The 16,329-nt window shown below is 46.6% G+C and overlaps 1 protein-coding gene across 14 annotated transcripts in view; it reads left to right on the top strand.

Annotated features, from left to right (window-relative positions):
- The window catches only part of LOC101022794 (janus kinase and microtubule-interacting protein 1), a 303,218-nt gene that overhangs the window by 86,072 nt on the left and 200,817 nt on the right, over positions 1-16,329 (top strand). For 10 of the 14 annotated variants that reach the window (XM_021938227.2, XM_021938225.2, XM_031664741.1 and 7 more), the window contains exons 2-3: positions 646-921; positions 7,645-8,139. In XM_021938227.2, the coding sequence (XP_021793919.1) occupies positions 793-921; positions 7,645-8,139 (624 nt within the window). In that variant the 5' untranslated portion in view covers positions 646-792. The remainder of the gene's footprint in view (positions 1-645; positions 922-7,644; positions 8,140-16,329) is intronic. The other 4 variants (XM_031664743.1, XM_031664744.1, XM_021938237.2 and 1 more) reach the window with 1 other exon arrangement.

Genomic DNA, 16,329 nt, shown 5'->3' with positions numbered 1-16,329 from the left:
GTGGACCTTGATTGGGTTCATACTGTTTCCTCTCTCAGTAGCTGAGTGACATCACCAGCAGTCAGCCTCTGTGTGTCTCTGTTTCCTCATCTGTAACACTGGGTGACATCACCTATCTAGTAGGGAAGGAAACCACTAACCTCTGAAATCAAAAAGCCTATTTCTCTAAGTGTGGTCCTCAGACCCGGCTCCAGAATTGCTGGGATTGTGGATGGAAATGCAGATTCCCTGGCCTACCATGCTCTGGGTGAGGCCCAGGGCCCTGCGTTTTGGAAGAAGTATCTTAGGAGACTCAGGCTCACTGATGTTGGCAGACTGTGGTCTACAGGGTGCTGAGATGGGCTGGTCTCATCCTGATGGGAGCAGGATGGACTGAAGCTACTCAAAGTGTGGTCACCTGGGAGCCTCACCTGGGAGCTTGTTAGAAATGCAAATCAGATTCTCTATGGGTGGGCCCAGGACTCCATGCCTTAACAACCTCCAAGTGATTCTGCTGCAGCCCCCATCTGGGAGGCTCTAGGTCAGCTCTGGGAGTGGCAGGTCATCCTCCAGATGAGGCAGTTGCCTGGCCCAGGGTGCCCTAGGCAGGCACACCAGCTCCCCACCCTTCTCTCTCTGCTAACTCAGTTTCCCTCCTTCCCTCAGGATCCCAAGTGATGGTGGTTTCCTCGGAGGGCGAGCTGAGCCCTGCGCAACTGGTTAGCACGGTGGAGCTGGTAGCCACGCCTGCTGGCTGGCGTGTGTGAACGGGTGTGAACCGCAGGATCTCAGCACCTTGACCCAAGAGGAAGCATGTCGAAGAAAGGCCGGAGCAAGGGCGAGAAGCCCGAGATGGAGACGGACGCGGTGCAGATGGCCAACGAGGAGCTGCGGGCCAAGCTGACCAGCATTCAGATCGAGTTCCAGCAGGAAAAGAGCAAGGTGGGGGCTGGCGCCAGCTCAGCAGCAGCTGGGCTGCAAATGTCCCTTTGGGCAGTGTTGCCCCTGGGGCATGTATGGAGAGCCTGTTCCAGGTGGGGGGCTGAGGGTAGGCGCTTCACCTCTCTAGCCTGCGGCCTGTCCCTTTGCAGTACAGAGACCACTGGGCAGGAGTCCGGGCCCCACCAGTGCTTGCTGTGACCTTGGACAAGCCACTGAACACCCCATTCTTTGATTTCTCTTACCTGCAAGATGGGGGTTGTCAAAAGAAAAATGTTTGACAAATTCAGTTTAGCACAGTTTAATTGAGCAAAGAACGATTCGAGGATGGGGCAGCCCCCAGAGCAGAACAGACCAGGTTCAGAGAAACCTGCATGTGGTCAGACAGCTTTCATTATGGGGACAGAAAACAGAGGTGCTGAGGCTACTTGATTGATTACAGCTTGACCCTTGATCCGTGGGTCACCTGTGATTTACTGATGCTCAGCTTCTCTGATTGGCTGAGCCTCGGCTGTTTGTTTAAATATGCTCCTAAGTCAGCCTCTTGGTTAGTTTGCTTGCTAAGTTAGGTTGCAGTTCATTATATAGGAACTCATGCATGAAGGCACCCTCAGGCTAAGTTTAGTTTAATTTAGCAAGGTCATGGCAGTACCAGCTTTTCCTAAATTCCAAAAGGGAGGAGGGCATAGTGAGGCATGTCCCACTCCCCGCTTCCCATCATGGCCTGAACTAGCTTTTCAGGTTAACTTTGGAATGCCCTTGGTGGACAGGAGGGGTCCATTCAGATGGTCAGGAGGCTTCAAAGTTTATTTTTGGTTTATGCTGCCTTGAGGTCTTGTAAGCCACATATGTGCTTTCTTAGACTTGATGGGGCTGTGGTCTGGACTCAGGGCTTTGCTAGGTAAAGAGCTTGGAACAGAGCCTGGCTCTGGGATATGAGCTACTCTCTTCTCTCCTAGGGCAGATTTGAGCTTTGGAGCTGGTCAGGGCAGTGCCTGGTTGGGTGCTGGGAGTCTAATGAAAGCACGGGATGTCACAGAGGGGAGGAGCCCAGACTTTCCAGGCAGACCTGGCTTCAAACCTCAGCTTGTCCCCTAACTGGTCTCGTGATCTTGGCCAGGTGACTAAAAGTCTCTGAAACCTCTGTCTTCTCATCTGACACCAGCTATTATGGTGTAATAATAGCTGTTTGGTTTAAGATGGTCATGAGGATCTGATTAATGGATGCAATAAAAAGACCCATCAACATCTGGTGCCCAGGCCCAGCTGCAGTCCTGTTTGGTGGCCTGGCTCTGACTTGGGTGGACTTGAAGGTAGAGCAAGCCCAGGGCTATGAGCCCAGAGAGGAACCACTAGGCAGGCTGAGGACAGAAAGGGGATGGAGATGCGGGCTTGCTCCTGGGTGGCTCGAGCAGTTGAGGGTCTAACTGAAGCTCTGAAGGTGCCCTCCAGCTTCTGATGTAGCACCTGGAGCAATGGGTGGAGGCTGCTTGGGAAATTGCATCAGGCATCCCCGTCTTGTTGAGCTGGGACTCACGCCGCCAATGGGGTGCTGGGCCAGATCCAGCTGCCAGGTGGGGATAGGGCTGGGGCCTGGGCTCTGGCTCCAACCCCCAGCTCAGGATGGGCCACACAGAGCAGAGGCTGAGTTCTGGACTGGGGGAGTGGGCTTCTGAAACTTGGGGACAGATGCACCTGTCTCCATCCCTAGGTGTTCAAGATTCCAGTCCAAGTGCATCCAGCCTCTTTTAGTCATGGATGCTGGTGATGTTGACCTGTTCACTCTTTAGCCAGGTCAAGAGGCCAGGTCACCTCTGGGGCTGGGGCTAACTGGCTAGGGCTGCAGGGGCTTGCATCTTGTATCTGGACGTAGCAATAGTGGCTGTGGTGACAGGGAAAGCTGCTCACTCACATCACACTGCCTGGGCTCCATCCCCTCTCCACCACCACCCCTGCCTGAGGTTTTATAAGCTGTGTAACCCCCTGCCTCAGTTTTCCCATCTGTAGATGGGGACCTCTAAGGTGTCTGCCTCCTGGGTTGTTTGAGGAATGAGTGAGACAGTCACACACAGGGCCTGGGTGCTGCCTGTCGTATCCTCACATGACCATCAGGGCGACATTTGTATGCCTACTGTGCAGATAGTGCCAGGTGCTTTACAGGGTGTCATGACCCTGGCGGGGAACTGAGAGGTCAGGTGCGGCTTCCCCCGTGTTACAGGTGAGCCAGCCAAGGGCTGGAGAGGGCAGGGACTTGCCCAGGTGTGTTAGCTTGCCAGGGCTGCAGTAACCAAGTCCCACAGATGGGGCGGCTTACACAACAGACGTTTGCTGTCTTACAGTCCTGGAGGCTGGCAGCCACAGATCCAGGTGTCAGGATTGGCTCCTTCTGAAGCCTCTCTCCTTGGCTTGCAGTCGACCACCTTCTCCCTGTATCTTCACATGGCTTTCTCCTGTGTGTGTCCATGTCTGTATTTCCTCTTCTTATGAAGACACCAGGCAAATTGGATTAGGGCCCACCCTAATGACCTCATTAGGATCTATCTCCAAATGCAATCACATCCTGAGGTCCTGGGGGTTAGGACTTCAACATATGAATTTCAGGGGACACAGTTTAGCCCCACACACGAGGCCAGCACAGTAGCTGGTATTGCTGGGCTGAAAGCCAGGCCCATGCAGACCCCAGGCTGGGCCTCCCTGTTACCAGGCTGCCTCCTTGCCTCTGGGACACGTAGCAATTTCTACTTGGATGTACCCTGGCTGCTTATTTTCTCAATCCAGCCATCCCTGTGGCCCCTTGAGGTTGACTTTACCCATCTGGCTGCTGGGAGAATTTTGATTCTCTGAGAATTCAGCCATGTGCTTATTGACCGGTACAAAAAGAATAAATGCAAACTTTACAATTGCATCGAAGTGTTACTTTGATATGATCTCATAATCACCGTCAATGTCCCATTTAAAGTGCTGGTATTTAAGCAAAGCATACCTGTTGAACACTGTAGGATGAAGGAGGGTGGTAAATGTGTCTGTTTGTTCATCAGCAAGCCTGTGGCACGCATGCTCTGTGCCTGGGCTGAGTGAGAAGTGTTTGGAAGTAACTCAGAGACAGCCCCTGCCCTCAAGTCAGATGGGTACAGAGGCTCACAGGAAACCAGCAATATAGCAGCCCTGGGCACATTGCATCAAAGGTTTTAGAAAATAGTGCAGGAGCAAGCAGAACCCAAGACTTCACAGGGGCAGTTTTGTGGGGGTTTTTTGGAGCACTTCCTTACTTTCTGGCATCGTAAGACGCCCCAGGCTCCGCAGTGGCTCACGCCTATAATCCCAGCACTTTGGGAGGCCGAGGTGGGTAGATCATGAGGTCAGGAGAACGAGACCATCCTGGCCAACACGGTAAAACCCCATCTCTACTAAAAATATAAAAAAATTAGCTGGGCGTGGTGGCAGGCACCTGTAGTCCTGCTACTCGGGAAGCTGAGGCAGGAGAATGGCATGAACCTGGGAGGCGGAGCTTGCAGTGAGCCGAGATCGTGCCACTGCACTCCAGCCTGGGTGACAGAGCAAGACTCTGACTCAAAAAAAAAGATGCCCCAGGCTCCTCTTGTATATTTCCTATCCCAGCCCTAGACCCAGCAATTTCTCTGAGGAGTCCTGGTTCCTTTTATTGGAGAATGGCATTAGAAACAAAGATCTGGGCACCAGGTGTGCCCATTACTGCTGGGGTGTCATTGTTTCTAGGCCCTCTCAGCTGCCAGAACAAGGAAATATATGTGTATACTGACCTGCGTATGTACACATACCTGTAAATATTTCTATATATGACATCTATATCCACACAAAGTTAAACATGAGTTCTTACAGATGTCCCCAAGATGAATCCACTGCCACATGGCACACTTCAGCCTCCTCTTGCTTGTCTGTAACCTCTCACTCCAAGTGGGAAACCTGGCTTCCCCATCTGCCATCCACTTCCTTTGTTCAACATTATACATGTATGATGGTTTCAGAGTAGTTAACCTGTACCCGTGAGATTTAGAGGGCTTTGAGCCTGGAGGGTGTGGTAGGGAGGGCTGCTGCAGGTGGCTTGGGCAAGGGGGAAGTGGCCAGGCCTGGACATAGAGAGCCAGTGCTGCTGGATTGGACGAGGATGGGGATGGAAAGGGACGAATCTGACTCACTCTCTGAGTGGGAATGGCAAGTGGGGGTGGTTCTTGTGGTTCAGATAATTTCTCCATGCCAGCCCCCACACACCCAGGGCATGTTCCCTCTCTTGGCCTTTGTGCTATGGCTGCATTTAGAGTCCAAGTGCTGAGGAGCGACTGGTGTGGGTGCCTCTACACTTGGGGTAGCTTGGAGGCACCTGGAGGTAAAGTGCTGGGTGGCTGTTTTTGGCCTACTCAGTTGGGTGGAGTGGTGGGGGTGGGGAGTGCTCTGTGCACATCAGGGGTCACCCCAGCCTCACTCTGCTGCTTCTGTGGCATAGGTCATGTCACCTGGGCTTGGCCCTCAGCAGCTTTGGGCAGAGCTGGAGGGACCCACCAGGGCCCTGTCCCCAGGCCCCTGCCTCTCTGTCACCGTCCCTGCCCTACACACCTGGATCACCAGCCTCAGCAGCACCTCTGCCCCTTCCAGGAAGCAGCCCCTCTACCCCCCAGGCTGCCCCGTATAGGCCTCTGCCCACCCTTCCATGTTCCTCATTCCCTTTCTACCTGTGACTCTCCCGAGAGGCTGCCCACACCTGATGCACAAAGTCAGAACCACGATAACAACAGACTTCATTCTTTCACCTGCAGTCACCTCATCTTCCTCCTCCCAACGGGCCTTTGAGGGGCAGCTGTTGACATCCCTGTTTCCTAGTAGAGGAAACTGGAGCTCTGAAAGGTTGTGTAGTCAGAGTTCTTTAGAGAAACAGAACCAATAGATTGTGACACACACACACACACACACACACACACACACACACCCACCACAGAGTGAGAGGTTGTTTGTTAGTTTTAAGGAATCAACTTACGCAGTTGTGGGGCTGGCAAATCTGAAATGTGTAGGGCAGACCAGCAGGCTGGAGATTCAGGCAAGGGTTGATCTTGCAGCTTCCAGTCCCAGTGCAGTCTGGAGGCAGAGTTCCTTCTTCCTCAGGGGACCTCGGTCTTTCTCTTGAAGCCTTCGACTGATTGGATGAGGCCCACCTACATTGTGGAAGGCACTGTCCTTCACCCAGAGTTTACTGATGTAAATGTTAATCTTTTCTAAAATATACCTTCACAGCCACATCTGGACTGGTGTTTGACCAAACGACTGGGCATTGTGGCCCAGCCAAGTCCACCCACAACATCAACCATCATAGAGGTAGAGAAATTTTCCCCGGGGAAATGCAGCTCATCAAAACAGATTAGGATCTCATTGGATCTGACCCTGCTGAGCCCAGATGACTGTCAGCATTAACCAGGGACTTAAGACAGTGTTGCCTCGCAGGGGGGAGAACAATCAAAACAACATTTTGTCCATAACCAGGACAGTTCTGTTAAATACTTAAAGTTCTGGCTTCCTGCTACTAAATCCACTAGGAAAAGATGCTGATTGCTGCCCCCAGGGTAAGGTGGACAGAGCATGGACTGGTCGCCTGGCTTCATTCCTATGATTGTGAGTATCTGGTGAAAGGAGAGGTTGCTCTTGTGTGTTTTCCTGGTTTGGTTTTATTTGCTTCTTTACCTGCTGTTATAAGTAAGGATTTATTAATACTCAGGTATCATTGTAAAACTTCTCACCGAAAATTCATTTTAACATGTTACTGTGCTATCAAGAGTGTGGTCTGGGGAAAATTGTGCCATTTTCCCTGGAAGCAGCTTGTCCGTCAGAGACAATTCATTTCAGGTCTGCAGAGAGGGGCAGAATTCAGGAAAGAAGGCTTGTCAAGTGTTCCTGTGGAATGTGTGTTGAGTGATACTGAAACAAAAAGGTTAAAGAAAGCATTTTGAAGTGTTTTAAGAACACACTCCCTTGGGGCATTTTATAAGTAATGTTTTGAATTGTTTGCTGATAGAATGAATAGACTCAAGGCGGGGTGGGTTGCCTGGCAGCAGCAGGGTCCTCATCCCTCACCCTGGGCAGGTCACCAGACCGTCTCTGACCCCTTGGCTGCCTCGTGATAAAACGGAGAGAGGGGAGAGGGGAGAGGGAGAGAGGGCTATCTCCTTCCCAAGACCGTGAGGGGTTAATGTGGCAATGTGGGTAATGCATTGGAGTCCCCAGCCCAGCTTGGGACCCCGCTCAACAAGAATGACCCCCCCCCCCCTGCTCACTGCCCCCAAGACTTAGAAGCCTGGTCTGTCTTTTCCAACCCCAGAGTCCGTGCATGGGGCCCTGGAAATGTATTTCTGGTTTACAATCTTTGGCGTCTTGGTGACGATTTCTGCAGGGTGTGTTTTGTGATTGAGCAATTGTCCTTCCTCACATATCTACAACCGGGAAGGGATGTCAAAGGCTTGAATGCCTCTCCAACATCCTCGGGGGGTTGCCACCCCCGCGGAAAATCTCGGGGAACTAGCAGGAGAGATTCTAAGTGGGGCTGGCAGGAGGGTCAGGCCTGCAGGGCATTGCCAAAGGGGGAATCCGTGGGAACGTGGGCCCAGGTGGGTGTCTTGGGCGCGGGGAGGCTGGGGCCAGCTCCCCCAGCTGTGACCCTGACCCTGACCCTGACCCTGACCGGCTCTCTCGCCGCTCTGGCTGCAGGTGGGCAAACTGCGCGAGCGGCTGCAGGAGGCGAAGCTGGAGCGCGAGCAGGAGCAGCGACGGCACACGGCCTACATTTCGGAGCTCAAGGCCAAGCTGCATGAAGAGAAGACCAAGGAGCTGCAGGCGCTGCGCGAGGGGCTCATCCGGCAGCACGAGCAGGAGGCGGCGCGCACGGCCAAGATCAAGGAGGGCGAGCTGCAGCGGCTGCAGGCCACACTGAACGTGCTGCGCGATGGCGCGGCCGACAAGGTCAAGACGGCGCTGCTGACTGAGGCGCGCGAGGAGGCGCGCAGGGCCTTCGACGGAGAGCGCCTGCGGCTGCAGCAGGAGATCCTGGAGCTCAAGGCAGCGCGCAAGCAGGCAGAGGAGGCGCTCAGTAACTGCATGCAGGCCGACAAGACCAAGGCAGCCGACCTGCGCGCCGCCTACCAGGCGCACCAAGACGAAGTGCACCGCATCAAGCGCGAGTGCGAGCGCGACATCCGCAGGCTGGTACGTGCCGCCCCCTCCCCAGCCCACGGGCACGCAGCCTTCCCTCCCTGCACGCGTGGGGGAAATGCGGAGCTCCGAGGACCTGCTGTGCTCCAGGCATTGTTCAAAGCACTGGGGCCCCAGCAACGTCCTTGCAGTCTTAGGTGTGGTAAGGAGGTTTTGGGGCTGCAGGTAATCGGCTCAAAGAACAGTTTCCCCATTTGTCAAAGGAGTTTAATGGAGACTAGCGAGGGTTGTTACAAATGCATCGTGATAGCATATCTGAGTGCCAGGCATTTATTAATTCATTTACTTCAACTACCATGAGCAGACTTCCATCTCCAGGTAAGATGCCGCAGGTCAGGGCAGGCCGGCCCACTGGCTGCAACAGCAAGGGAAAAATACAAATTGCAAATAGGCCTGTTTTGAAAGATACTGGAGATCTGTGGAAACTGCGGAGTGTGGATGAGCTAAAATTCCGAAGGGAAGGGGAAAGAGCCCTGCCTAGGCGGCCTGAGAATTGCCAGCTGCTTTCTTCCCTTGGGGCATTTGTGGATTCTGGGTGTGGGCTGAAGATTGGATGTCCTAAGAGAGATGAGTAGGTTTTTTTGCCATCTCAGGGTGGGCATGAAAGAATGGAAACCAGAGGAGCCCCACCTAGGCCAGCTTGCTGCACAGGAGATCCTCCTGAGTCCTGCAGTGATGGGGAAGGCTGGTGAGCCCAGCTGGAAAGGCAGAGTGACAGCTCCCATGCCCTCACTGGATGGAGGAGACAAAGGGAGGGGGCCCACCACAAACACATGGCCAGTCTGCGCCTCAGGGCGTTTGTCACACTTTGAAGCTGTGTGGGGGCAGGAGGCTAAGAAGTAAAGTAAGCTGAGGTTTTCAGACTGGATCAAACAGTAACAGTGATATTTACAAGAGAGACATCTTAATTATGAGGACATGGTGACACGGAGCATAAGAGGATGGGGAAAGATACACTGTGCAAACACTTCCCAAAAGCAAAGCTGGTCTGTCTGTATTAATGTCAAAGGCTCTAAGGCAAGAAGTAATACTAAAGACACAAAAGGACAGTTCTTAATAATAAAGGGTCAATTCAGTGGGAATGCATTCAAAAACAAAACCTCAAAATGTGTAAAAGAGAAAAATATCAAAACTAAAAGGAGAAGCAGAGAAATCCACAGTTATGGTTGGGGGTGAACACACTTCTATCAGCAAACAGCAGAACATACAGACAAAGAATGAATAAAGACATGATTTCACCAACACAGTTAACCAACGTGAACTTACCTGACAGAGCACTCTATTCCACAACTGCAGAATTCTGTGGATGTGACATACTTTTATCAAAATAGACCACACTTCAAAATTTGTGGGTTGTAATTAGTCCTTAGAGCAAAACGTATTTTAGACAAAAAGAAGAAATGCTGAAAATCAAGCATCTAAGCTTCTATATCAAGAAGAGAGAAAAAGAACAGCAAATTAAACTCCAGAGAGCAGAAGGAAGGAAATTTTGAAGAGCAAGAAACAGTGAAATAAAATTAATAAAGAAAATCAACAAATTCAAGAATTAATTAAAATTGATAAATTGACAAACATTTAGCAATATTGATAAAGCAAAACAGAGACAATAAGTTACTAATATCAAAAATATAAAGGGGGAAATACCACAGCTCCTACAGACAATAAACCCACAGCAAACAGCATATACCAATAAACTTGAAACCTCAATAAAATGAACATATTCCTTGAATAAGCACAACGTACCAAAACTGACATGAAGCAAATAGAAAATCTAAGTAGTCCTATAGCTCCTAAATAAATTAAATCTGTAATGAATAATTTTCCTATGAAGAAAGGCCCAGACTTAGACGGCTTCACAAGTAAATTCTTTCAAGTGTTTAAGAAAGAAGTAAAACTAATTCTAGCCAAAGTCTTCTAGAAAATAGAAATTAGAACACATTTTAACTAACTTATGAAGCCGGTGTAACTCTGATTCCAAAAGCAATAACATCACAAGATAAGAAAACTTTTGGATTACCTTTTATGAACATAGATTCAAGAGTACAAGCAAAATATTAACATATCAAATCCAGCAATACATAGAAAGGCTAATAAGTCATAACCCAGCTGAGTTTATTCTGAAAATACAAAGATTGGCTTCATATTCTAAAATCGCTGAATGTAATTCAACATAATGATATGATAAAAGAGAAAAAAAGTGGTCATATTAATAGATGCAGAAAAATCTGTTGGTAAAATTCAATTTCATGACACAAACTCTCAGAAAACCATGAATAGAATAGAATGTCTCTAATATGATAGGTGGTTCTGTCAAAAATCTGTTACAAGCAATATACATGATGATGAAATATTAAACATTTCCCACCCAAGTTCAAGGTCAAAACAAGATGTTGACTGTTACCACTTCTAGTTAACATTGCACTGGCCGGAATGTCAAATACAAAAGACAGTAAACAAATAAAAGTTTTAGAGAGGGAGAAAAAAGGAAAACTCATTATTTGCAGGTGCTATGGTTGTGATGTGGAAAATCCAAGAGACCTGTGTGAGTTCATTACTGTTGCTATAACAAAATAACACAGACTGGGTAACTTATATATAATAGAAATTTATTTCTTACCATTCTGGAGGCTGGGAAGTCCAAGATCCAGGCACTGGCAAGTTCAGTATCTGGCAAGGGCCCAGTTTCTGCTTCTAAGATGATGCCTTGGATGCCATGTCATCACATGGCAGAAGGAATGTAATGACAAAAGAGAGGCAGGCAGCTCGTATTTCTCTTATAAGGTCATTAACTCCCTCCATAAAGACTTTGCCCTCATGACTTAATCACCTCTTAAAGTCCCCACCTCCGAATACTATCACATTGGTGATAAGTTTCAATGTATGAAGTTTTGTGGGACACATTCAGAACGTGGAAAGTTCTGAACATGGAAAGACCCTGCAAACTATTAGAATTAATAAGTGAATTTATCAAAGTCTATATATACAAGGTACATACACACAGATTATTTCAATCTATTAGCAATGAACAATTAGAAAACGAAATCTTAAAGAATATCATTTACAGTACAGCAGCAAAAAACTCAAATGCCTAGGGGTAAATCTAATGAAAGTTGTGTAAGATGTCTCGCCGGAAAACTATAAAACAGTGCCGAGAAAAATTTAAGGAGATCTAAATCAATGGAAAAGGATGTCATTTTCATTGATTAGAAGACTTAGTGTAGGTATCAGTTTTTCCATGATAGAGCTACAGATTCAGTGCTATCCCTTAGCAAAATCCCAGCAGACTTTTTTTTTTCTTTTTTCTTTTACTGCGTCTTGCTCTGTTGCTCAGGCTGGAGTGCAGTGGTGTGATCTCAGCTCACTGCAACTTCTGCCTCCTGGGTTCAAGCAATTCTCTTGCCTCAGCCTCGTGAGCAGCTAGGATTACAGATGCTGCCACCATGCCCAGCTAATTTTTTTTTTTCTGTATTTTTAGTAGAGATGGGGTTTTGCCATGTTGGCCAGGCTGGTCTTGAACTCCTGATCTCAAGTGATCTGCCTGCCTCGGCCTCCCAAAGTGCTAAGATTACAGACATGAGTCACCGCGCCCAGCCCCCAGCAGACTTTTTAAAATGCAGACATTGGCAAACAGATTCTAAATTTGATGTAAAAAATTGAAAGGTGGTGGATCACAATCTTGAAGAAGAGAAAAATTGGAAGTTTCATACAACCTGTAACAAAGTTTACTACAAAGCTACAATAATCAGACAGTAAGGCTGAAGGTTAGAGAGGTCAGTGGAACAGAAGAGTCCAGAAGTACATCTTCACGTATGTGGAAAAAGATAGCATGGCAGTTCACTACAGAGAGGATGATCTTTCAATGGACAATATTGGACTGGTTAGCTATCTGTAAGAAAAAAAACAAACAAACAGGAAATACACACACACTCTGTCTGTATATAGTATGAAGTCTATATCGTACTACCCAAGAAGATTAATTCAAAGTGGTCCGTAGACCTGTGCATGAAAAGTAAAACAATAAAGCTACTAGTAGAAAACAGACTATTTTCATGATCTTGGGACATGGTAAATATTTCTTAAGCAGGACACAATACACTACTTACATGAATATACTATTCAGAGAGGGTTGTGCATTGGACATGAAATAATCATTGTTCATCAAAAGACACCAATAAAAGAGACACAAGGCAAATTACAGGCTGAGAGAAGAGTTGTTGAATACCTATACCGCAAAGGACTTTTGTGCAGATTATAAAAACAACTATAAAACAATACGAAAAATAACACAATTAAAAATGCACAAAAACTTGAAAGAATATTTCAAGAGCAGGATAATTAAATGACTTAACAAATACGTGAAAAGGTGTTCCACCTCACTGATCATCAGGGAACCAGAGTAAAATTACAACTAGATATAAATTCTCATCCACTAGAATGACTGCAAAAAAAAAACCAGACAATAGTAAATGTTGGCTAGCATGTGGAGGAATGAGTACTGTCATTCTGATAGGACTTTAAAACGGTATAGCCACCTTGATAAGTGGTTTGGTAGTTTCTTAAAAAGTCTAAAAAAAGGACACCTACGGACTCTGTAGTTCTACTCCTAAGTATCTGCCCAAGAGAAATGAAAACATGTATCTACATAAAGATTTGTACATGAATGCTTATAGCAGCATTTAATAGTCAACAAGTGGGAAAAGCCAAAATGTCCTCAGTTGGTGAATGGATAAATGTGGCATGTCTGTATAACACAATGTGAGTCAACAATGAGACGGTATGAAATATTGATTTATGCTACAATATCTGTAACATTTCTGAACCTCATAAACATTATGCTAAATGATAGAAGTTAGACACAAAAGACCTCATATTGTATGCTTGCATTTATATGAAATCTCCAGAATAGCCAAATCTATAGAGACAGAGAGTAGGTTAGTGACTGACGGGGACTAGTTGGAATGGAGATTAGCTGTAAATGAGCATGAGGGATCTTACTGGGTGAGGAAGGTTCTGAAACAGATTATAATGATGGCTCCACAACTTGGAAGACTTACTAAAAATCGATGAAGTTCATGATATATAAATTAAACTCTAAAATGTTTAAAACAAGAAAAATTGGAAATTTAAATAGGATTGATTAAAGTTTAACAGTGGATCTTGTATTTGCATTTAAAAAGAGCATATTTATAAGAGGAAGAAAAGCACACAACGAGACAATACTGCTCAGGCACCAGGATGGCTAAATTAAAAAACTAACAGTGCCGAGAAATGGCAAGGACGTGGAGCAGCCACGCCCCCTGGTAGCATCTCATACACTTAAGTGCTCTAAAGCAAAACAGACATCTGTTAACTCAGAATTTCATATCCAGCAAAAAATATTCTTTTACAATAAGAGTGAAATAAAGACCTTTTAGGTAAAAGGAAGCTAAGAATATTTGTCACCAGAGGCTGCACCACCAAAAATGCTAAAGCAGGTTCTGCAGGTGAAGAGAAATAATGCCAGATGGGAATTTAGTTCTCTTGGAAGGGAATAAAGAACAGAAGAAATGGGTAAAGGAGAGTCAATGTCTGAGATGATCTCTTTTTCTCAATTTATTTTAAACACAAGTGACTGTTCAAAGAAAAACAATCACATTGTATTGTGGGGTTTATGATATACACAGAAGTAAAATGCACAAAAAAATCTAGAAAGGATGGGGTGGTGGTAAATGGATCTGTACTCTTGCACAGTCCTTCAATCTTGTCTGAGGGGGTGTGTGACGCTATGAATTCAAGGAGGCTGTGACAAATCAAGGTTCAAAAAGGCAGCAAAAGGAGGCACAGCTAAAAAGCAAAGAGGGGAAATAAAATGAGAGACTAAAGAAATCTGTTTGCACTAAAAGAAGGTAGCAAAGAAGGACCAAAGCAGGGAAAAAAACAGATGGGACAAATGGAGAAGAGACAGCAAAATGGTGGAATTAAACAAGTCATATCAGTAGTTACATCAAATGTAAATGCAGAAGTTGTCAGAGTGGATACAAAAGTCACACTTTAAATATAAAGACCCACTTTCCCTAAAGGAAAATGATAGAAAATATGCTCTGTGAGCAATAAATGAAGCAATAAGATGGATAAAGGTGTATTTAGTCAATGGGATATTACACAGCAATGGGAAAAAATGAATTTCCAAAACAGGCAAGAAAATGAATGAATTTCCTAGATGTGGTGTCATAAACAAACCAAGGAAGATGAGCACAAAAGCTACGTACTGCATGATTTTACTCACATGAAGTTTAAGAAAGGTAAAAACTAATCTAAGGTGCTAGAATAACAGTGTGGATGACCTCCGGGTGTGGGGTTGATCAGGAAGCGGTAGGAGCCAGCCTTCTCGAACATCAGGAATCCCTCCCTCCCTCCCTCCCTCCCTTCCTTCCTTCCTTCCTTCCTTCCTTCCTTCCTTCCTTCCTTCCTTCCTTCTTCCTTCTTCCTTTCCTTTCCCTTTCTTTCCCTTTCTTTCTTTCTTTCTTTCTTTCTTTCGTTCTTTCTTTCTTTCTTTCGTTCTTTCTGTCTGTCTTTCTTTTTCTCTTTCTTTCTTTCTTTTTCTTTCTTCTTTCTCTCTCCTTCCTTCCTTCCCTCTTTCCTTCCTTCCTTCTTCCTTTCCTTTTCCTGTCTTTCCTTTTCTCTCTTTCTTTCTCTCTCTTTCTTTCTTTTTTTTCTTTCTTTCTCTCTCTCTCTTTCTCTCTCTCCCTCCCTCCCTCTCTCTCTCTCTCTCTCCCTCCCTCCCTCCCTCCCTCCCTCTCTCTCTCTCTCTCTCTCTCTTTCTTTCTTTCTTTCTTTCTTTCTTTCTTTCTTTCTTTCTTTCTTTCTCTCTCTCTCTCTCTCTCTTTCTTTCTTTCTCTCCTTCTTTCCTTCCTCCCTTTGTTCCTTCAGATGAAGTTTCACTCTTGTTGCTCAGGCTGCAGTGCAATGGTGTTATACTGGTTCACTGCAACCTCCACCTCCTGGATTCAAGCGATTCTCCTGCCTCAGCCTCACGAGTAGCTGGGATTACAGGTGCCTGCCACTACACCTGGCTAATTTTTTTTTTTTTTTTTTTTTTTTGGTATTTTTAGTAGAGACGGGGCTTCACCATGTTGGCCAGGCTGGTCTCGAGCTCCTGACCTTAGGTGATCCACCTGCCTTGGCATCCCAAAGTGCTGGGATTACAGGTGTGAGGACGAGGAATGTTTCTTTTTTGAAACATTCCTCGTTGCACAGAGGCGGGGGGCATCTGCTATGCACCACACTGCACAGGCTCTGGGCTTTCACAGTGAACAAGACAGACTCATTCCCTGTCCTTACAGAACTTGGATCCTAGTAGGGGGAAACACAGAAGACATAATCAAAGAGAGACAGATAAAAATGTCAGATGAGAAGTGCTGTGGCAAGGATGGGAAAAGGTGGCATGTAATTGAGTGACTCAGGGCTGGTCTAGATGATGCTCAGGCAGGCCTCCCTGCACAACGGACACTGAGGAACGGACACAACAGACACGCAACGAGGAATGTTTCTTTTTTGACCTGGGTGGTAGTTGCGTAAAGTGTGTTCAGGCAGGTGTGGATTTGCACAGCACCTTGTTAAATGAGACTCATGCATATCAGAACCATGTTCTTGAACTCCAAACTCTACGCTACACTTTCGTTATCTCTGATTCAATTCACAGTCCCAGCTTTTCTGTTCCACAATGTAAGTGAGCCATAAAGGGCATTGCATTTTAATTATTCTTTCTGGTTGCATAGAGAGAGCTTTCACTACCTTTGAAATACTCAAAGCCAGACAAAAACTTAACATCCTGGTCTTGAGTGATTTTGATCAAGGGAATCAAATTCTCCAAGCTGCCTAAGCAAGCATGGGCCTGGCTTTTCCCATGGAATGATTGATTCACACCGTTTGTCAAATGAGGATGAGAATGAACACTTCTTATTGCATTTATTGTTGCAAAATGGGGCAGCTTCCCCTGTCCTTATGGAGTTCTGCAGAGGTGGTATAGAAATAGGTTGAGCATCCCTAATCCTAAGGCCCAAATGCTCCAAAATCTGAAACTTTGTGAGTGCCAACGGGAAGCCACAAGTGGAAAATTGCACACCCAACCTCCTGTGACAGATCGCATTCAAAATGCAGGTGTACAATGCAGTGTATTCAGCATACCCAAGGGGAAAAAAGATC

Source organism: Papio anubis, chromosome 3 (genome assembly GCF_008728515.1).
Source record: "Papio anubis isolate 15944 chromosome 3, Panubis1.0, whole genome shotgun sequence".
Classification (NCBI taxonomy): Eukaryota; Metazoa; Chordata; class Mammalia; order Primates; family Cercopithecidae; genus Papio; species Papio anubis.
Note: the sequence above shows the minus strand (reverse complement) of the source record. Positions and strands in the feature narration are given on the sequence as shown.